Consider the following 23,213-nt stretch of genomic DNA (forward strand, 5'->3'; position numbering starts at 1 on the left):
TAGTGGCTTCACTGGTTTCCTCTGTGATCTTTCAGGTTGTCGATTCCTCGATAGTGCCTCCGTACTGTGGCTCGGGGCTCGTGAAACCAGACACCCTCCCTCACACAAAACACCCGCCATCACCTTACCGGGGCTTGACCTCCACTGCACAGCTGTAGAAGGGCAGGGGCACGTTTGGAAAGTCTGCACCAATCGGTCCGGACGTCCTGCTGAGACAGTCCTAGCAGACAGATGGTCATGTTTTGGCCCCTTGGCTTCCAGTCAGGTCTGCTGAAGGGCTTCAGGCCCCTTAATTCATTAATTAATTCACCCCTCTTGCTCCCTTTATATCAGCTACCGCTAAAGAGAGCACTTTGATCCTGCAGAACAGCCTTCCTAATTCTGGCCAGCACATTTAGTGGTCACTGCATGCTTGTTGTTGATAATTTCATATCTCAAACTGGATTCTTGGCTTCCTCTGTGGCGATAAACACGATGACATCCATCGTCTGTGTTCTGCAGTGCGTGGCTGTTTTCTTCTCTCACCCTCCCTTTTATCCTTTTAAGATTATTTTTAGGTTGCTTAGCAACATCTTCACATAACCTAGCCTGTGTTTGGACTGGGAATGGATGTATCACAACAATTACTAGGTCGTTGGCTGATGCATTGGAATTAAATCTAGTGAAGCCATGCATTTTAGCACGAGGCTAAGGTAGCGGCCAAATGTGTCTAATTTAATAGGCTACTGATTTAGACTCATTTTAATCCAGCACTTTCCTCGGCACGTAGTCAGCAGTAAAATTCAGTTTAAATTATTATTAATATGTTATAATTATTATTATTAATTTCAAATTTATTAAGAATATACATGCATTACTAAACTTGGATTAATATTTGATTAAACTATCATACGTTTTTCACAGAATGGTATCCAAATGTATTCATATTTACAGTTTGTCCTTACAAAGTACATATGTAAGCAACAATGCCATCTATTATAACACATCAGATTCAATTATATAACTCATGGCTGTTTGTAAAAAATAATCACACATCTGAGTGTTGACAAAGCCTCTTTTTTTTTTCCCAGTGTTCTATCACATGAATCTAGTCCTGTGCTTTAGCTGGTCTCTGTTAACTCTTGTGTGACCCAACCACCAAGACATTTTCAGACTGATCTAAAACAGGGCATAACAAACTGAATGGATTAACTGAGGAGAGAAACTGCTAATTTAAGAGATCATTACATTTGGCCCACTTAATTTTAATTTAGTCACGTGAAGGTGTGAGATAGAGTTATTGCCTAAATTTAATAGCCACTTGCAGGACCTTTTTTTTTTTTTTTTTTTTTTTTTTTTTTATTACATTTGATTGAACATTCAAATTGTTGCCCTGTAGACTGAATTATTGTCCAGCTGCACCGTGTATGTAACCTGATAAGTGGATGGAATTTTTTTTCATAATGGTCTATTTTCTCATTCCACTGATTTTGAATGACTGCGTTAAAAAAATGAAACCAAACTTTAATTTCTCTGACTGGACTCATCTCCTTAAAACCACGTCCTGGTCCTCACACCAGGCTTTGGGATCCCCTAATTTGAACACACATCAACACAGCCAGCCGGAGTGGTCCTTGACCCTCTCTACCCCACCCAAAGCTCATTGATGAAAAATAAACAGCCAGTGAAGTTACAGTTGCTATGTGTTGGTATTTATGCCAGACTGCAGCGCACTGAAACCCCCTCCGCGCAGCAGATTATCGGACCGAACCATTGCAGCACTTCAGGTTTTAACACCTGTCACATGAGGCTTTACATCTGCAAATCCTCCGGTTATCATTGCGGCTAAGTAAGTTTACTTCGCCACACTGCGGACGTATATCGGACGCTGCCGTCCTGCAAGTGCTGCCACAGTGCAGCTCTCAGCGAGATGAGCTGCCAAATTGCACCGACACCCCCATTGTGCGACTGGCAGCATCACCCACTGCCTGCAATGGCGTTGTAGCGGCTCTAGTATGTCCAAGCGTTTCTGAAGTGGCGATACCGTCCCCGGACTATTTACGAGCGACGGAGAGAAATGTTATTTTCGAAAGGTTTTTTTGCGACGAGAGCATCTGCATTTCAGACAAGTTTATCCTCTGGATTACAGTTATTTATATCAGGCGCCCAACGGAGCCGGAGCCGTGAATGTAAGTCTGACTCTTTTGTTTTTGTAACAGTGAAGCAACATCGCCGTGGTTTGTGGTTAACAGTTAACTTGGTCTTCCTGCGATCATTGAAGAAGGTCAATCATTTGTGTCCCGCCTCATGCAGAAATGTACCAGAGGAAACATGTAAATAAAAAAAAAAGATGTTAAACGGTAGCAGAGAGGGGGGGGAAAACCTGAGCTGTCATGTTGTGTGCGGTGTGGCTGATGTGCGCCTGTTTGTCTCATCCCACTGACAGTGTTAAAGCCTCAAATCTATTTCATCTTTCACCTCTAACATTATTGTCCTTATTTGCGTCCTGTGCAATGTCCTCCGAAGCAGCACAGGATGTTCCTCAACTTCAAAAGGATGCATGTTCTTGCACAAGGATTTCACATAGGTGTTAACATTGACCAGAAAGAGTCCAGCGTGGTGAATAATGAATAGTGAAGCAGGACATTTAGGTTTCAGTCACTGCTGATGTTGCTGCTGCATCTACACCATCCATTCTGTGGCACAACTTAGATTAATGGATTCTCTGTGTCCCAGATGAATGTTTCTTTATTGTGTCATATTTCATCTTCCTCCCTGTAGCACGCATTTCCAAACAGGATGAAACATTAATGGCTTTAGGTATGGAATATTTAACTACCCTGCTCTAACCCAGCCATTTTAATGGTGAGGAAAGGCCTTTCATTAAATGTATTTTTGCCTGCAGGATGGTAACAAATCACATCTTTGAGAGCATCCTGCAACATTTTTTCTATACAGTAAAGGTTGTAGCTCCCATGCATGGCTATGTTGGAGGGCTGATATTTAGAAGGAGCCAACATAATGCCAGTGACGGTTTAGAGAGCTGAGGGATGTCTTAGTCTACGAGGGTCACAGCTTATAGAAAACAGAGGGAGGTGGAGAGGCAGGGCGAAAAGAAAATCCACACAACAAATATGTCCATCAACATATAGCACCATTTTCAACAAAAAAAGAGTGCAAAACCTTTACACTGATGTCTATGGTAATTATTGATTTAAGAAGGTTAACAGCCCGGCAATGCTCAATACAGTGTCATCAGAGCGCTTTTAGAGTCCAATAATAGGCTTCCATAACTACAGTAGCACGCTTGTACCAAGAGCTTTTATATCCTACATCAGCATCTGCAATTCATTTGGCCCCCATGTTTCTGTAGAGTGTTTTTGATGTTGAAAATGATCTGTTTTGTGTTTTCGAGGTTTTCTATCACGCATCATTTAGATTCCAAAATGCCTCTATCTCAATAACGTCTCTTTTATCTCTGCAGGTGTGAATGGGTCTTGAGGAACTGTAACAGCAGCTGGATCAGATTGAGCAGTGCTGCAGTAGGTCAAACTAGACTCCTCGCTCCCAAGTTCTAATGAGGTCACGGCAATGCTGACATCCCCTCTGAATCCAAAGACCTCATCATGATGAAGACGGAGGCCTCGGGGGAGAGGACCAGCATCCGGAGTGCCTCCCCCCACCGCAATGCCTACCGGACTGAGTTTCAGGCCCTCAAGAAGGCCTTTGACCAGCCACGGATCGATGGAGACTCAAAGCCCAAAGACCTTGAGCGGGTGAAACAACCAAGGGGCCGCCAGTATGGTACCCATGTCAGTCGCATTAAGGACATGTTCATGCAAATGGGCTCAGAAAATACCACAGCTAAGGCCAAGGGTTGCGATGAGTCCTCGCCACAGAAGCTGGTGAAGCCCACCAACTTCATCAACAAGGCTGATGGATCAGTGATAAAACTCCAGCACTCCTTGTCATCTGAAAGGGTTGGAGGAGCTGGAGCAAAGTTCTCTGAAACCAGGAAGCTATTTGAACAGCAATCACGTGACCAGTCCCAGTCACCTGTCTTTTCATACGGACGGGATAAAAGGGGTTCCCATGAGCACCTTGATGACTGGCGAGGGACAAGGTCCAACAGAGGCAGTACAGACTCCTTGGACTCCCTGTGCTCCCGAACAGAGGCGTCCTCACCAACTGTCAGTCAACTCAGTGCTGTTTTTGAAAATGTCGACCACAACAACCAGGGCGCTCCCTGCAAAGGAGTCACCAGGCGAGCCCTCTACTCACCTGACGGATTCCACCGCCATGGAGGTGATCTCAGTGAGGATGATTCACGGCAATCTCCAGTTTGTGGAACCTACCGGAACAGGATAGGGGGCAAGTTACCCACTTCTTTGTCTTCTGAGGACCTCTTGAGCCCCAGTCTTGGGGCTGAAACCCCAGAACCACCACCAGAGGCTCCACAAGAGGAAGGAGCCCAAGAAATAGCTTGCAAGGTTACAGAGGGAGATGGACGGAGATTGTCTGGCGCCACCACCAATGGAAACCAGGTGAATGGGTCTTGTGAGGAAGAGGAGAAACCTTCAGACACGAGAAAACATATTGAGGATCTGGGGGTCTCCAAAGCCTCAAACCCTACTCATGGTGCTGTGATTACCGACAAAGCATTTGAAGATTCCACTCGTGAGCCACAGCCGACTCCAACTACACCATCTGGGGAAAGCCAAGAGGACAGGGACGCTTCAAAGGAAGTCAAGACCTCTGAATCTCCCAAGGACCAGATGGAAGAACCCGATGAGGAATACATTGGGAATGAGCGGGTGATTTTTAATGCAGATGGTGACGCCTGTTACCAGGGTTGGGGGGAAAGCTGCACGGATCCTGAGGATGACCTCTACGGTGATGACGATGAGGATATTGTCTACGACCCGGGCTCTGATCTGACTGAGATGCCTGGTCTGCCAGAAGAACACAAAGAGGACATCCCTCCAACGAGGAAGATTCGCTTCAGCACTGCTACCATTACGGTAAGCTGGATGCTGTACAAAAGTGTTGTGAAAGCCTAAATTGTTTAAACACCCTGAACACAATCCAACATAAAAGCCCTTGTGCAGCTCTCATCAAAAGTAGGTTAAAACAACAGAGAACCCTTTTTACGGGCTTGTATTTATAGTAACCGTTGAACCATTCATTGTGGTTAGCTTTGTTATTTGAACACACCTTTTTATGAGGTTAAATGATCCTGGTAAAATGATCTGACCTTAGTTATTTTTACCCCTCTAAGACCTTCTGCATTTTACATTTTCTTCTTTTGATACACTTAGTTGCTAAAATGTCAAATTATTTGTATTGTTTGTAGTTGTCGCTCTCTAATGGTAAAAGTTGTTGCTGTTTTGTGATGCAGAGCTTGAGGGTCAAAGCATCGCCTGCCGTGAATCTGACATCATCATGAGCAGAACATCTGTGCATGTGTTAGTCATGCTGGTTCTGCACCCACACAATTTTCACACAAGATGCTGTGTGTTTTTCATCATTCAATCTCATCTCTTGTTTTTTTTAAAATCAGGAAGCCATTGGTGAAACCGTTCGAAGAGGAGTTTTTGCACATTACAGTTTTAGAATCTGTTAAATATACTGAAGCCATAATGTGTGTGTTCAGTGCATAACCTTGTTGTGTTACACAGCAAGGTTACCTTAGGTTATTGATAGTGAATACATAGGTCTTTACTATCCATGCTGCTACATTTTTAAGAGGTAATTACAGCAAATATAGCTTCTGCTGTAGTTTTTGGTGATAATGACACATTTCCGCAAAGTTTCATCTTCCTGGTAACAAGTCAGCTTTTCAAGAGTGTTTTTTTCAGTGAACAGAGTTAACCATAGTATTTGTTGTATCTGCATTGGAATGTTTTGTTTCTGTTTTCATTGCTGAGTTGGACACAGTGCAGTCAGTGTTGTTTGTGGATTGGGGAGATGGATTTGGAAGATTATGGGAAATAGTTTTCAGTCTTTTATCCCCAAATTGAGTATATAGAATCAACAAGCTTAACGTTTTAAGTAGTAAACAACAGGCTTTACGTTGGCCTTTTCCTTTTTTTAATCTCTTTTATTTAATTTTGCCAGTGAAATACATTTTTATTTTTGAGAGTTTCAGCTTGATGACATACAAGCAGTGTTTGTGTTTTTGTATGGGAGGTAAATCTACTATGTGAAACACAGGCGTGGTCGAGAGGTTATGGATAATAGATCTAACCTGAGCTAACACAAACGTTCCACAGGTTGTGAATCAATCTTATTACCACGTCGTAACGAACCAGAACAATTAGCCCAGTTATTCTGAGGAAAAAACGTGATGTTAGCTCACTAATTACCCGGCGCTGTCTCTGCAAAGTGTGTCCTCCTGCTCTTTTCTCATTTCTTCCCTCTCAGGACCCACTGCACGTGCAAGGAAACACACCGATGCAAGCACAGATTTCCACAAGGGGTGTCTTCAAAATGAAATGTTAGCACTAATTTGATCATATTCTTGGATCATACTAATGATGGTTTATATCTAGTTGTTACATTATCTGGCATTAGCATAGCACTAAATGTGATATGTATGGATGTTTTGCCATCCCTAATACTATTTTATATATCAATTAAAAATACCTTCAAAATCTGATTTTGATCAATTTAAAAATGCCTAATTTGACATTCATGTTTTCAACTTTCATTTTCACTATGCGGTGAATGTGAACACTAAAAGCTTGTTGTCCCATTTAGGTTGAACGGGCAGAGAATATGCTCCTCTGTTGTTGTCTGTCGTTTCAAAGCTTCTGTTTTCTATGAAAAGGACTGACGCTCATTCATCATATGGAATATTCAAGTGAGACACCGCCCCCACCCCTACAGCGACGCACACGCACAATTAGACACGCACCCCTCCCACTTCTCCATCATACGCCCCTATCCTATCGGCTCACGAGGAACAAACAGGGTTCTGTCTTTTGTTCTTCATGCTATATAGTGAAAGACACAAAGCTTTTTTTCTCAGCCCTCAGCCCCGCACGAGTCCAGCTTGACCCCTGTGGGAGGAGACTGTAGAGGAGGTCTGCCCAAACAGCCGTCTTATAATCTAATACTTAACGCTCCCTCTTCTTTGTGTAACATTTCTGAGTCCTGCCCATCCTGTCCTGCAAAGCGGATAAATCAGCCCAACGTCCCAGCTTTGAAAGCTTAATTAATTTTGAAATCTTCGTGGTAGCTCCGAGGGAAAAAAAAATGACCCACTGCTGGCTTTTGGCGATGTTTTGTAAACATCTACACAGATTTCTGTTTGAGAAGAAAACAAGATTATCAAAGAAGCTGATTATTGTGATGACTTTTCTCGTACTGGGTTTAGAAATCTAGTTTTTGGCATCATTGTTCTGGGTCTGTTCTCCAGATCACCACTTCAGAATGAAATATCTCAACAACTATTGGACGATTGGCATGAAATTTGTTTCAGATATTCACATCTGCTTCAGGATAAACTTGAATAGCTTTTGTGAATCCCTGACTTAATAACAGAAAGAAAAACAAAATCTTTCAAATTGATTCATAGAGTTTCCTATTAGTCTCGGTTTTACTTTGTGTTTTTGGTCATCAGTAAATATTAACATGCTAGCATTACACCTGCTAGACATCATCATATTGGAATTGACAATGTGAGCAGGCTGATGTTAACATTTAGCTCAGGTTTGCTGTGCCTACAGTCAGTACAGCCCCACAGAGCTGCCTCCTTTACACTGTGGCTGTAACAGCCTCACTGACCCAGTGAAAAGTGACTGCTTGGAGCTCCAGAGGCTTCGGCAGCCTGCCTTCAAGACGCCACTGACCTACAGAGGAGAACCAGGCCTCATGTTCAGTCAGGCAGCTGGTTTTATCCTTGACATTTGTGCATCCAGTTTTGGTTATTCACGCTGTGGCATACAGATCAATGTGGTAGTATCAAAGTAGATTTACTTTTCTAGCGCACTTAATACATGCTGTAGTCAGAGTGTGTTCTGCTGTGACATTGAGAAGACATCGTGTGATCTGAATGTATCGCACACATTTCAGCCAGAGTTCAGTTCCTCTGTTTAATTCTCTCTTTTTTTAAAAATTTTTTTTATATCTTCTAGCCTGGATCATACTCATCCTCAAATTTTTTTTAACCATCTCTCACTTGTTGCTGATTTCTTTGCATGCACTGTGTTTTCTTTCCCTCTTTGTTAAACTGCACCTTCAGAGTTTGACAGAAAAGTCTTCCACCTCTTCAAGCTGTCTGCTTTGTCAGTCCTGTTTTCATCTCCTCTTCTCTACGTGAATGGCATTTACGTCACCTTTTAAATTACCCTTTTTGTGCCCGGAGAGCAACTGTGTTCATCATCAGTCGAGATGCACTGCAATATCTTAATAGAATTAAGCAGATGTGATGAGTGGAGCACCAGTTAAATGCCTTCTGAAGTGGCTGTATAATCAGGCCCCTCCACTCTGCATGCTGTCTGTTACTGGATCAAAGAGACTGGCATTTTGTCCATTACACTCTGCTGCTGCACCGTTACTGGACTGCTGAGTAGAGCCATGATCGATATGATAGATATGTGTCACTCCAGTTCTCTGTAGAGAAGGTTTTGTAGATACATTTTTATGGATGTCTTTTACTAGATGTTTTGACTGCTGTGTTGTTGTGCAGCGTAGAAGGGATGGTCGTGCGTGTCATTTTCTGTGGTGTGTCTTTCTTTTAATATTGAGACTATAGAAGTGTAGCTCCCTAGATTTGAACAGGATACGCTGTATGTACAGGATGATATGTCTTCACTGACTCATTTGCCTTCAACTGATGTGTTCATACTTGCAGATTAGATCCCACTGCAAACATTCAGTTACAAAAACAAGCTGCGCACATTTTCTCTGTGTACTTTTTGCCGAGTGCGTGTTTGCATCTCGGGCTGCGGTGTATGAAACCAATTCACAGACTCATCTTGCACTTTACTGGAGCATGAAAGAACATAAAGACAAAGTTGCTGATGCCGAAAAACAGACTAAAAACCACCTTGCATCCTCACGGTGCCGTTCCTCAGACTTTGTCAGGCATTAAGAGATGGTTATTTCTCTTGAGGATTTTGGAGCTCATTCATTTGCCCTTAATACAGCAGAAGACTGCAGAGGCTCCCAGCTTTGTGCCACAAGTCTGAGTTCTGGCCTTGCCATCCCTTATGTACATGACAGTTAATTCAACAATGTTATAGACACAGATAAACAGTAAACATTTGTGATTCCAAAAGCACCCTTATCTGGAGCATTACCTAATACAGTCTTTAAGGACCAGCTCAAATTAAAGGGCCTGTTGCCAAGAACTTTGCTTTCTGACCGTGTTTTCTGATAGAAAGGATTACTCTACTTTAGTTTGTCAGCCTGTGTGATGATATATGTGACAGCATTTCTTGATCTTTGGATCCAAGGCAGACATGGATTTTGCCAATGTTATTTGTAAATAGTATCTAAAGTCTGCAACAGCAGTGCTTCAGCTTAATCTCCTTCAGTATAGTCTTGTGTTGCAGTGGATGCTTTTTCAGCTTACAAATCTGTATTGCAGATGTATAATTTCTCCCTCTTCCAATCGATGAATGAGTCAGAGTCGACAAAAACACAACTCATAACAGGGTCACACTGAAAAACTCTGCTGTATTATTTCCATTATAGCACTTTATTGATCTGAATGTCTATCCTTCAGCCTCCAGTTCTTCCTGTGGCCTGAATACTAGAGTTTTCCCTCTGTGAGCTGGATGAAGCTGGCTGTCAACTTCTTCATTATGCAGTCTGTGTCGGGTTATAATGGGAGAGAACAGGGTTTTGTATGAAGAGAGTTCTAACTCTCTGTGACAGCAGCTATACACTATAACAGCTGACGTTTTGGTTCGACAGGAAAAAGCAGCAGCTGAGCGCAGTTAGACTGACAATCGGGTGTTCTGGCAAAGCCTCTTTTGGGAAGGCTCATGGAAGCTCTTGGCTCGTAACTAGTCTTGCAACAGTCTTGTGTGATGTTATGTAGGTATTTGCTCCCAATAGTCTGCATAAACAGCAGTGTTTTAAGATACTTTTCAGTCCACACTGTCCTATGAAATGTATTTTTTTGCAGCCAATGGAGAAACAAATCATCATGACTCCAAAGATTTTTCCTCCCTCTCTTATCTCTGACAGGTACAACTACTCTTTACTGTTGTGTATGTGTGTATTTGTGCATGTGTGTGTAGCTTAGTCACTCCATTATTAATGCAGTTGTGTTTTTGTTTGCTTGTTTCGGTGCCACCCGATCCTCCCCGGGGGATGCATTTTTAATGATCCGGGAAAGGTGAGATGTGCCTCGTGGTTTCTGAGGCTGGTCAGTTGCACCACAGCAGACTGTGTCAAGAACCATCATCCAAGCCCCCACCTACCCAATCTGGTCCCGTGCTAATGGCACAATCAGTGCAATGTCATTTTTTATTGCAGTAAAAAAACTGCACAGAACAGAGTCGACGTGACCAAATGTTCTCTGTGTTTGCTAAGCTTGTGTTTCGGAAGGTTCCTGCACTGTTACCATGACCTTGTTCATAGTGAGTCTGAATCCCAATTAAGGAGAACTCAAACGTTATCAAACACTATCAACCATTTTAGTCCTATTTAAGATAATTCTATGGATCTGTGCCACATTCACATTAGTCCAGATAACACTGAGTGGTTTGTAAAAATATGGTCCCACACTCTGCCAAATCATTATCGCAGCCTAATGAATTACATACCATAGCAAGTGGGCATGGTCTGTAACAAGCAACATGTTGTGTTACTTCTGATCCCTGCCTCCCACTCACTGTATATGCTAATTGTCTCCGCCCACTTATTTTTTAGCTGGCCCCTCTTTCTCCTCCCTCTCTCTGTGCATCTCTTGTCCTGTCGTTTGCCAGTGGCTTGGATGTTGGTGGGAGTCATGGCACCCAGTTGTATTGTACTGTAGACAATAGACTGAAATGCATTCTTGAGAGTAAAACACGAGCCTGCTACAGGAAAAAAAAATCACAGCTCTAAAATTAAATCTTTATTGCATTTCTAAGAGAACATTGTGACAGTGTTTTTTCCTTCAAAGATGTCCACAGTGTGTGTGTCTGCTCTGTATGCAGAAGCTCTATCTGAAGTTAAAAAAAATAAATGCTGACTTCTAAGATTGTGGCATCCCCTGTCAGTGTCACTTCCTCACATGAGGGGTGATGTGTGTCAAGAAGACAGACAGGGTGGCCTTGAATTGACTGTAAATTCCTGTATGTTCTCACTTCTCCTCTTGTATAAGCATATACTGAATAGTACTCTTCTTTCTCACTCGTCCCATCTCCAAATCTTTATATCTGCCAATCTCAGTCTGTTCCTGCAAGTTATTAATTAATTTCCATCATCGGTGACTGTCTCGTCCCCTCAGAATCCAAACACTTTCCTCAGCACCTGTCAGCTCTTCAGCCTGGTGGTGTGTGTGAATGTGTGTGTGTGTGTGTGAGTGTGAGTGTAAGTGTGTGTGTGTGTGTGTGTGTGTGTGTGTGTGTGTGTGTGTGTGTGTGTGTGTGTGTGTGTGTGTGTGTGTGTGTGTGTGTGTGGCCACAGGTAGAAGTAATGGAATGCAAATATTGCTGAGGTGTTGCAGCAGAGCAGCCTGTGTGTGTCTGTGTGTGTGTGTGCCAGGCTGTCGTTAATCCATTGCAGGGTTTGCTGGGCTTGTGCCACAGCAGTAGGAACATTTCTCCTGGGTTTTTCAGCCTGTTATTGCCCTGGGCAGCGTCCACTGTCTAGAAGGCGCAGGGCGGGTGACAGCGCTGGCACCAACACACCAAAGGCCTAGTTTAATACCATCAGAGGCTGCTCACCGGGAATGGGCGCCATGCCGTGCCATCTTAGGCAGGGACCCAGACAACCCTGGAGCAAATTACCCCCAGCCTCACCCGCTCCTCAGTTTATCTTTGTTTTTTTTCATTTTCCTTTCTTTATTTCTCTCTTATTGCCTATTTCACTCTTCAATAGCCTCTCTGTCTGCTGCTGCTCTAACCCATGAATCATACGAGTCATTCTGTTTCTCTCTTTTTCTTTGGATATTGTCTTCATTTTAATTTACTACTTCTCCACTCTCGCAACATCTTAAAGATTCCTGCATCTCCCCCAGCATCTCCTTTCTTTTGCTGTCGTTGTCCTAGTCCACCCTCTCTCCCTCTCATTTTACTTCCCCATCCTCTAATTCAATTTTTCTCCACGTTTTACTTTTTGTTCAGCTTTCCCTGCCTCTCTCCTCTCCGATGTCTCAGTATTAGCCTTTGGCCAATCCTCTGCCATCAGGGGAGCCATTGGACGAGCCCAGAAGCTATCCAGACAGACTGCCTGAGGTGGCTGCAGGGTGTCATTCAACAGCGAAGCCAGTGACTTTAATCTTTATTCTGCATGTATAATAGCTGAATCCATTTCTCACTTTTGTCCAAAGGCTGTGAGCTACCTTTTTAAGTTGGACTGACCATTAAGAGCAATATTTCGACGAAGATTTGATCAGTGGATTATCCACCCTACCTATTCAGCAGCACCACCTTTGTATGCATGCATCTGCAGACATGAACCTGCAGACATGATCCTGCAATGGGCTTTCAACTGACTGTAACTGACAGGACATACAGAGAAAACCTTCATGAAGACACACTCCTCTTGTTATCACTAAAATACCTGATTTACAGTTGCACCCTTTGCATGCACACAATTGCATACAAACACAAGGACAGAGGCTTTTCTGCTGAGAGAGGCCTCAGCTCCATTTAAGTCCGTGGTTTAACGTGTTCAGGAATCTGCAGGGTCACAGCATCTGCAACAGCATCCAAAGATCACAGCAAAGTCAGAGGAGTAGAAACAAACTCCTTCCATCCTTCTGCGAGGCCCAAAGATAAGATAATAAGAAAGCATGTCCAAGCAGAACCGCTGTCTGGTCTGCACTTAACTGTCAATACTTCTGTTGTTGGAGGTTTGTTAACTGACAAAATACAAAAATGTGTGTGTGTGTGTTTGGTGTCAGGGGTATTGATCAGTTTGTTGTGAAAATGATCAATGAGGACAAGAAAGGGAGGAGAAGAGATATGATTTGTGACAGTGAGGAATGGCAAAGTAATATAAGAGCAGAGGCAGTCATTATTGGACTTTACAGTTTGTATTTCTGTGTAAGCCTCTGTTCTTTATGTTTGTAAATGAGTTTATGAATGGATCAGACATTGAGAGGCTTGCTGTAAGATGATCAGTGCATTTAACTTTCTTACTGTAAACCATGTACAGAAGTTTTAGGGTTTAGATATTTTGGATTAAAATTATTTATCAAGAAATGTCCTAAAATGTCCTTAAATTTTGTACTTGGGATAAGCTTTTATGTTAATCCAAAATTGTGTGTTACGCTTAAAGGAAAGTGCAGGCAGTGTAGAAGAATATATTTACATGTAAATGGTTGCGTGTTGCGTTAAATCCTCCAAAAGACTGTTCAAATTCAATTCCAGAGAGACATCACATGGGGACACGGCCCATTATACTTCAGTCCACTTCCACTTTTAGTGGCTGTCCTTGTGGGAAGCCCATTCAATATATACTGAATTGCAATTGAGCATAATGACGGGCCTCGGTGCACACCGACTGTACATGACAGTGAAAACCTGTATATGTTTGTCATGGTGTGGTAATCAGAATATAGATTTCACACAGTTATTAACAGATAACGGTGGAGTGCTCTGACTCTGACTACTGTTTCAGGGATCAGTTTATTGGATTATGTGGGTCAACATACTGATATGCGTCAAATTGGGTTTAGTGGAGCTGTCAGGTTTTATTTTGTCTCTTTCGTCTGTCCCAGCATACAGGCGATGTTTTGTTGGCTCGGCCAAGTTTTGCCGCCCCCGTTTTGTTGGCAAACTGTGCCTCGTGTAAAGAATTTAAGGCCTTTTTTCTGAGCTACCTGCACTTAAAAATTGTAAATGGAGCGATGGCACATGAAAATGTATAGGTAATTTATGGTCAGTTTAAATGCTGGTTGAGTACAGCCATTATGGTCCCTAACAGTCTACCCCACAGCTGTTGGACGAGTGGTTGCCAGCTGCATGTATGGTCTTCTGGCCATTTTTCACCTCCCTACAGTAATAAAATCAGCAGGCAGCAGTATCCTACCATCCTGCCAAGGTTAAACACAGTTTCACACAATGCTGTACCAAATCCTCTTTTCTCTGTTTCCCCCTTATCTCTCCGCTGTTAATTCAAATCAGAACAAAATCCAATTATTGTCATAGAACAAGAAGATATTATACACCCTATCTTAGAAGAGAAATGTGAACACTTTTCTCAACTCAAAGTGACTGTGGCTATACAAGGTAATGGGATCAGTTATTAGCATGCTCCTGTTGACCTTTACGTGTCACCAAGCTCCTTTTCCTCTTTTATTCCTTCTTAAATCATTTTTTAGCTGTGACTTTGCTTTGTGAGTAACTGCAAACCAGTTTAGTGTTTGGACTGGATGAAGATGTGTACTGGTAGTTTCCTTTTTGAGCCAGATAACCATCCGTTGTCTTTGTGTTGTGGGTCAATGCTTTCAATTTGACGATGCAGTCTGTCTCTGTTTCTCTTTCTTCCTACATATCCTTATTTCCCCTGTGCACGCTGTTTCATTTATCTTGTCACTCCCTCTCAGTCTCCATTGCTCTCTTGTCCATCTTTTGCCTTTTCACTTGGTCTGTTTCTCAGATTTGTTGAATTCCCTCTCCTGCCCTTTTCTTATTTCTCTTTCGCTGTGCCTCCACCATCTCTTTTTCGCTTGCCTTCCCTCACAGATCCATCCTCATCAGTCCTCCTCTTCCTCCATGACCTCCTCTCTCTCTCTCTCTCTCTCTCTCTCTCTGTCGCTGGCCACATGCTAATGTGTTTGTAGATAGCACAGTGACTGAGAGAGGCCATTAGAGATGGCACCAACTGCCAATGGTGGCATCGCATCCAGGACGTCCAGGACAGTGCAAGGGCTGGTGCTAGCATTTTTCAGGTGTGTGTGTGTGTGTGTGTGTGTGTGTGTGTGTGTGTGTGTGTGTGTGTGTGTGTGTGTGTGTGTGTGTGTGTGTGTGTGTGTGCGCGTGCGCGTGCATGCAAGCATTAATAATGCAAGGCTGTTGATCACACTGAATGATTGATGACAGGGAGGTCATGAACAGAGTTCACACGGGATCACACAGAGGAAGGAATAAAGCATCACGCTATATCAATGTGCCCAAGCTGTTCACACAACCAATACACTGTCTCTTAACCAGAGGACGTGTAGTCTGTTGCATCTATATCATGTGGTGAGGTACTAGTCATGCCTCCGATACGGCATGAAAAATGTGGAACTAAAACACAAAAATATTTTGACAGAGATTTTTAATTTTTCATGCATATTTACGGTTTAAAATATAACAGAAGTCTCCATTGCCTATTGCGAGATCTCATTCTAACTCTGCACACATTAAAGTGCATACATGCACACATGTTACAAGTGACAAACACAAATCTGGCGTGAGGCTTGAATCAATACATGTGATGCGACATGACGCTATATTGATCTCCGCTGCGAATATGTGATCACAGATGAGTAGCGTGCAGCGTTGTGAATAACTGTGAGGATTGACGTCATTAAGCTAAATCGTGTGACACCCTCTTCGGGAATGCTTACAGGAGACAACACTATGTGGCAAATGTCACTACTTTTTTCAGAGTTTAATAATAGCAGCTGCAGTCGGAGTGAGTGTGCAGGTGTTTGTCTGACGGAGAGACACACGAGGCCGCCGGGATGATGTTCATGCCATCGTGCAAGCATGTTTATCTATCTCCATAAACACTTTGCATACCCATGCACCGCTTTCTTCAGTAGCAGCACCCAGCGTTCTGCAGAACACCACACTGTAGATGTGACACGAGCATGCCCGTTGGAGTCAGCTCTCTCCCCTCCTCCCCTTCCTGCTCGGCGCAGAGAGCAGTGGGAGCGCCTGGTTGGGATGAGATGTGAAGTGACAGCTGACTCTTGCAGGAGGAGAGGTTCCTACAAGGACCACACAGTTTAGAGGAGGCGAGAGGCATCCCAATCCTCCATTACCACATTATCTGTTTCCACATTGCAGTTTGTTGTTGGTCAATAGGCTGATTCGTGGTTGTAGTTGTGGCTTCGTTATCGAGGCCTTGTTTACCACATCGTTGTTTGCTTAGTTTTGTAGATAATACTTAAAAGAAGTGTTGTATTTACCATGGTTGGGAACGTAAAAGCTCTTATTCTTATTCTTATTCTTATTCATGTTGATAAAATTGTGAGATAGCAGCATTACTCCCTTTCCAATGTCATCATTGTAAAAAAAAGTAGTCCCTATATTTGTATTTGTTGGCAAGTGTAGCTTTGTTAATGTTATTAATGCCAAATTAAAGCCACTTGTTCAGTATGATATCTCCTTTATAGAACTTACCTAAAGATCCATAATCATTGCCTTTAATCTAGTCTATCTCTGTGGACTGCTATATTATTAATTGTGTGCCTCCACTGCCATGTCCTTATGTGTCTTTTTCAGGTGTTCAACACCTACTCCAACGAGGACTACGACCGACGTAATGAGGAGGTGGATCCTGTGGCCTCCTCTGCTGAGTATGAGTTGGAGAAGAGGGTGGAGAAACTGGAGCTCTTCCCCGTGGAGCTGGAGAAAGGTGGGAAAGAAAAATCTAAAAGTGTCTTAATGCGGAGGTGGATCCTGTCAGTTGCCCATCAAACCCAACAGAGAAAATCACCCACATATGGGATGTCACAGTTCTTCTTCTTCTTCTTCTTTTTTTTTTTTTTTTTTTTTTTATTTTTTTTTTTTATTAAATGTGTTTCTGTTTTTTTCTTTGTATCTAAGTTGTTTCTCTGTCACTGTCTTAATTTGTTTCTTTCAGTATTTCTTTATCCATTTTTCTCACATGATGACTAAAAACTTAATAATAAGGCTGTCTTATTTTAAAAACAATTAAATAAATATATTCACTTTTTTTGTTGCAAAGTAGCAGTTCTCTACAAACCTCTTCAACTGCACTAAAAACACAATTCACAGGTTCACAGTTTGTCCTTATTCCCCCCACATGAGCCACAAAGAGGTGATACTGTATCTTTTCCGCTTGTCTTGTCCTATTATGATTTTCCTGCTTTGAAATTGAGTATTGCCAAGAACCTAAAATAGAGTGACTGTACATTGTAGGATTCCACCATCCACTCACTGTTATGTAACCCTAACAATTCTTGAATAATTAATGCAGGATGGGGATGAATGAAGGGAATTTCCCATCAAGCACATTTCCTATGTTAGTGAAAGCCTGCCTATGTGTTGGAGGAATATTTCTCTTCCTCCTCTCAATTAATAAATCAGCTGTACAATGGTGCTTCAAAGTTTATGCACCCTTCAGAATTTGTTTATATTTCTGCGTAAATATCCCCTTACGCATCATCAGATAAAGGGACCCAATTAAACAAATGAGACAAAAATATTATACTTGGACTTTAATTTGAAGGTGAAATTAGAGACATAAGTTTTCAGTTAATGATATGATGATCAAGTGTGAGTAGGTGCGCTGTTTTATTTAAAGAACAGGGATCTAAAGATCAAAGTCTGAGCTTCACAACACGTTTGTGGAAGTGTATCGTGGCATGAACAGGGGGAATGCGAGCTGTTCATGCTCATCAGGCTGAAAAAGGTTACAAAACCATCTCTGAAGAGTTTGGACTCCACCAATCCACACTCAGACAGATTTTGTACAAATGAAGAAAATTCAAGACCATTGTTCTTCTCCCCAGTAGTAATTGACCAACAAAGATCAAGGCATGTAGCCTGCGAGGTCTCAAAGGAACCCAGGGTAACTTCTAAGCAACTAAAGGCCTCTCTCACATGAGTTGATGTTCATGAGTCCACCATCAAGAGAACACTGAATAACAACAGTGTGCACAGCAAGGTTGCAAGTATAACGCCTCTGCTCTCCAAAAATTGACAAAATGTTTTGTGAAAAGATTAGAACAAGATAAAGCTTTTTGGTTTAAATGAGAAGTGTTACTTTTGGAGATAGGAAGACACTGCAGTCCAAATGAAGAACCTTATCCCATCTGTAAAACATGGGGGCAGTACTATTATGGTTTGTGCCTGGTTTGCTGCGTCCGGGCCAAGGCGGTGGGTGATCATTGATTAAACAATCAATTCTGAATGAAATCAACACATTTTAAAGTATCAGGACATCTGTCTGAATTTCACCGGAAAGTGGGTCATATAGTCAGACAACAGCCCAACGCAGACAAGTCGTTCTACCAAATATCGGTTAAAGAAGAATAAAGTTAATGTTTTGGACTGGCCAAGTCAAAGTCCTGACCTTAATCGAATAGAAATGATGTGGAAGCATCTGAAGCGAGCCGTTCATGTGAAGAACCCACCAACATGGCAGAGTTGAAGCAGTTTTGTTCGGAGGAATGGGTTAAAATTCCTCCAAGGCGATGTGCAGGACTGATCAACACTTACCGTATAGGTTAGGTTAGGTTAGGTAGTTACTTTATTAATCCCCGAGGGGAAATTTTTTTTCACGACAAAAAAAAAAAAAAAAAAAAAAAAAAAAAAAAATAGTGTGGATGCAGTTGTTGCTGCACCAGAGGGTCACACCAGACACTGAAAGCAAAGATTCACATACTTTTGCCACTTACAAATATGTCATATTTTGGTTTCATTTGTTCAATTGGGTTTTCTTTATCTTTGTTTTGGACTTGTGTGAAAATGTGATGATGTTTTTGGTCATATTTACGTATGTATGTATTCATACATATTTCCTCGTATCCCACACTACACTCAACATGTCATTACCAGAGGCTATTATATATATATGAACGATTGGATATAAGCTGATTGGAAAGTCAGGCCCTTAACCCCATCACACTAACACAAATATAGACTTTAACTCTTTAACTGTGTGCTCTTGATGTTTTCAGATGAAGATGGCCTGGGGATCAGTATCATTGGGATGGGTGTTGGTGCTGATGCAGGTCTGGAGAAACTGGGCATCTTTGTCAAAACCGTCATTGAAGGTGGAGCCGCTGAGAGAGACAGCAGGTGAGAGCTGCTTTCCTAATGGGTATCCTACACACATGTCCATGTGTGGAGACAACAAAAGAAAACACATGAAACATTAGTGTGTGCAGAACTAAAGATGCACTTATTGTAGAAAAATACACACAGCAGTTAATCAGCTATTTTGTTTACGCCCACCACCACTCTCACTCTGTTTCACATACAGTCACACTATGTCCCTGTCAGATTTAGCAGCAGGGGTTCAGATTAGATCCATCGGGAGAGGCACGCACAGTCTGGGACATAGACTCTTGCACAGGACTGTACGTGTGTAGGGACGTGTGTGTGTGTGTGTGTGTGTGTGTGTGTGTGTGTGTGTGTGTGTGTGTGTGTGTGTGTGTGTGTGTGTGTGTGTGTGTGTGTGTGTGTGTATGTACATGTACATTAGAGTATATTATGTTTCTCTTCTGTTAGTTTGCTGGAGTTGCCAGTTTCCCATATTCACAGCGTGCTTCTGTGTGTCCCTGCATGATGTACGTGTGTGTGTGTGTGTGTGTGTGTGTGTGTGTGTGTGTGTGTGTGTGTGTGTGTGTGTGTGTGTGTGTGGTGTGTGTGTGTGTGTGTTGTGTGTCTTTTGTGCATTATAAAGTGTGAACAGTGCCAAGTAAGCACTCAGTTAGGGGTAGAGGAGATGACAGCTTCTCAGCAGACAAGCTGTGGTTTTCTGCCTCTAAACTACGAGCTTCTATCTATTAGTTTGTCTGTGTGGTTCAGGTTTTCCATAAACAGATTAAAACGCTGATAAGCAGCTCCACTCAACGCAGTGTGAGAGCTGTAAGCTCTTTATAGAAACTGGGAACCCTAATACACTGGGGTTGTTTGCGGTAGGTGTGTTTTCTTTGGGGATTAATTTTTTGTCTTTTATGTAGCAGCCACGGCTGCCATTTTCAGGAACATGACAGTGAGATTAGTTAGAATGTAGGAAGCAGAAAGAAATGGAGGAGACAAGCTGTAGAGGAGAAGCAGCTTGTTCAAACGTGAGTAAAGTTGATCTGTTCTAAGTTGACACTTTCACTGACTCCAAAAAGTCTCATTTCCCTCAGTGAGTGGGAGGAGTGGGTATGAAAAGTTGAGAAGATCAGAGGAAGGCTGTGCTGAAGCATAAGTTCATTGCTGTGTCTGTAGATTTGAGTCGTTTCCTCATTGAGTTAAAATGAAGAAACTTTGAAACATTTCTGGTCCTCAGTTCTTTACAGTCTATCCAGTGTGGAGGCTGTTGTGTTAAAAATTAATGAAAGCTTAACTGAAGACAGGGCCTGTGTTTTTCCTGATAAACCGTACCATGCTCGCGGCATTGCTCCAGGGACGGCAGCCACTTTGGTTCAAACTAAAACATCCTACTGTGGGCTGCCATGAAATGTTGTACACTCACAACGATATTAGTGGTCACCAGCGGTTTCACAATTATTACATAATCAATAGATTGCAATTATTTGGGATGTTTATTTTTCACAATTGTCAAAATGGTTTTGTTCCATTTGTATAAGAACAGCTAGATGTTATGGATTTATGGCTCGTGGAGAATTAGCACCACCATTGTACATTGTTTATTTTGATTATTATTACCTGTCATTGGCAGTAGTTTCTTTCTATATTTCAGTAATAGGCTTTGTATAATAACATTGTTATTTGTGTGGCATAAAAATGAACAGAAAAAGACAATTAATCGCAATTATTGGTACAAATCACATATGCATGGAAGCTGCAAAAGTCCAAGTTTTTGTAATTTTCTTCTTATTTATATTCTTTTAAACTATTCACATCTTTCGCTCCCACCCAGCACTCACACCCCTCCTTTTTCTTCCCTTTCAAAAAAAACAACAATTAACTGATTTTATGTTACCATTTGTATATTTCCTCCCTTTCTTTTGTTTGTCTCTTTAAAAATTATTACGAAAACATTTTTAAATGTAACTACAAATGAAAGTAACTGAAACTCAAAGCAGCTTGAATCTGGTTAAAGCGAAATGGGCAGAAAGTAGTTTTACTTTAAAATCGTTCTGCATTTTATAAAATGCTGAAGTTAAAAAAAAACATAGGTGCAAAAATTATGCGGCCAGTTTGGACATTTGGACTGACAAATGGACTCTGCTCAGGAACATATTTGGTTGTTTTTTTTTCAATCTACTCACTACCACCAGTTTATAAATATTCTGTCAGATGAAATAGTTATGGATTAAAGTTTAAACGGTACATGCGATTAGTTTTCCAAAGTGTGTGAAATTCCACAGGGTACATCACACTGTAAAATCTTTTCATTTGTTTTGCTCTCAGTGATGTTCACTATTCAAACTTCTCCGTTTGCTGCTGAACTTTCCACAAACGTACGTAATGATAATTTAGTTTAGTTGGGTTAAAAGCGGTGTTCCAGCATTATTTTACATCATTTGTGCCTCCATTAGACTTGGAAACGGGATTGTTCTTTGTTCCTCATAACGGATTTCACAATATACCTTGATCACCATATCAGAGAAATAAAATAAGGACTCGGGATAGTGGTGTCTTGATGGCAATAAATACTTGATAACTTTTGCACATTCATTCACCCTCTAAGTGCTTACAACTCTCGCTCGCATACACACACACACACAAGGGAGGAGTCACTATCCAGAATGTAATTATCTGTCTGTCATTACCTCTGCTGCTGTATTGCTCTCTGTCTATTGCTGAGTCGGACTTAATGGTCTGCTGCGCATGAACACACTCACTTACAGGCAGACAGAAAGATGGCTCTTCTGCAGCTCACTGTTTCGTCTGTGTTTGTGTGTCTGCTGGGGTCAGATGAGGGTTGTAACCTCAAGGTGTGTGTACTTTTTTTTTGCACTCATTAACATCTTCCTCTGTTTTTTTTCTGCTGCTTTCACTTGGCAGCTGTATTCCTACCAGCCTTTGCCACACAAAGCCACATTAAGATGTTAGAAGCTGTGAAGTTCAGAGAAGCATCTAAGATGCTGACAGACAACCAGCTCGCTGTCTATCTACCTGTCAGGCAGATGTGTCTCCATACATCCACATGACAGCTCTGGTTCATGTGTTGGGTGTCATGGTCATATTAAATGCTGCTCAGCAGCTGGTTTATGTTGTGACAGAGTGAGAAAGAACTGAAAGGACACTGAGTACTGCAGTTGTGGATGCAGCCATCAGAAAACGTCCTTTTAATCTTGTTTTGCAGGATGTATGATACAAAAAAAAAAAAAAAAAAAAAAAAAAAAATTAAATGTATTTTCTCAAGGTTTTACATGTTTTTCAGTTGGGAATTTTAGGTTGCTACTATTTTAGAGCTTAACCTGTTTAACGACTAAAAAAAAGCTATTTCAGCCTCTTCTGTGATGATTTTGACCACTCTTGAATAAATCTATCTATTTTGACCCCCTCGTGTTTATGGAAGTGTAATTTAAGATCCCGCGAGTGCTCTTCTGATAATGGATGTCTCTACGAGTGAAATTGAATCCTCAACTAATAATCTATTCTTTAAAAATTAAGTACATGGGCCCTTCAGTTGTAGCTCCATCATGCAAATCAAGAAAAATGGAGCTAAGAGGCCTTCATCATGTAATAGAAATGCTATAATTGGACAAGATTAAAGTGTTAAATCTGTGTTCATAGCTAGTAAAGAGATGTTTTCATTTTTTCAGACTGTTGTTATTACATGGATCAAATAGAAGCAGGACCTTTACAATGGAGACCAAAGTGTTTTGTTGTAGAGGGAAAATGATGTATGTGTTGTGCTTTCAAGCGGTGAAGTACTATAACAATATGCTGTTTTGGTGAAAAATAATGAGAGCTGTTTTTTTATTTTATTCATGCAAGTCAAAGAAATTATTTACAAGCCAAATTCAAAATCCTTTTAGTCTGTTTTTTTATGCAGATTTTCGAGCAGATTTAGATTGAATATGTAGCGAGGATGTCTCTTTTAGGTGATCCCTGTAATGAAGACTGGATCATCAGGAGTTTCATTTCGGGTCAAGCCCCTCAGTTACCTCTCATTATGTCCAGGGCAGAGCGGAAATGCCGGATGTGCTGTGGCCCAGGGCGAAAGGCTAGCCTGCCTCCATGCCCCTCGTT

General features: G+C 41.7%; 1 protein-coding gene across 2 annotated transcripts in view; it reads left to right on the top strand.

Moving 5' to 3' along the window:
• Positions 1-1,828: 1,828 nt before the first annotated feature.
• The window catches only part of ppp1r9a (protein phosphatase 1, regulatory subunit 9A), a 47,202-nt gene continuing 25,817 nt past the window's right edge, over positions 1,829-23,213 (top strand). For both annotated transcript variants that reach the window (XM_069175678.1, XM_069175679.1), the window contains exons 1-4: positions 1,829-2,168; positions 3,464-5,000; positions 16,587-16,719; positions 19,010-19,130. In XM_069175678.1, the coding sequence (XP_069031779.1) occupies positions 3,606-5,000; positions 16,587-16,719; positions 19,010-19,130 (1,649 nt within the window). In that variant the 5' untranslated portion in view covers positions 1,829-2,168; positions 3,464-3,605. The remainder of the gene's footprint in view (positions 2,169-3,463; positions 5,001-16,586; positions 16,720-19,009; positions 19,131-23,213) is intronic.

Source organism: Embiotoca jacksoni, unplaced genomic scaffold, assembly GCF_022577435.1.
Source record: "Embiotoca jacksoni isolate LCO1_2020_lvr unplaced genomic scaffold, fEmbJac1.0.p SCAF_7, whole genome shotgun sequence".
Lineage (NCBI taxonomy): Eukaryota > Metazoa > Chordata > Actinopteri > Embiotocidae > Embiotoca > Embiotoca jacksoni.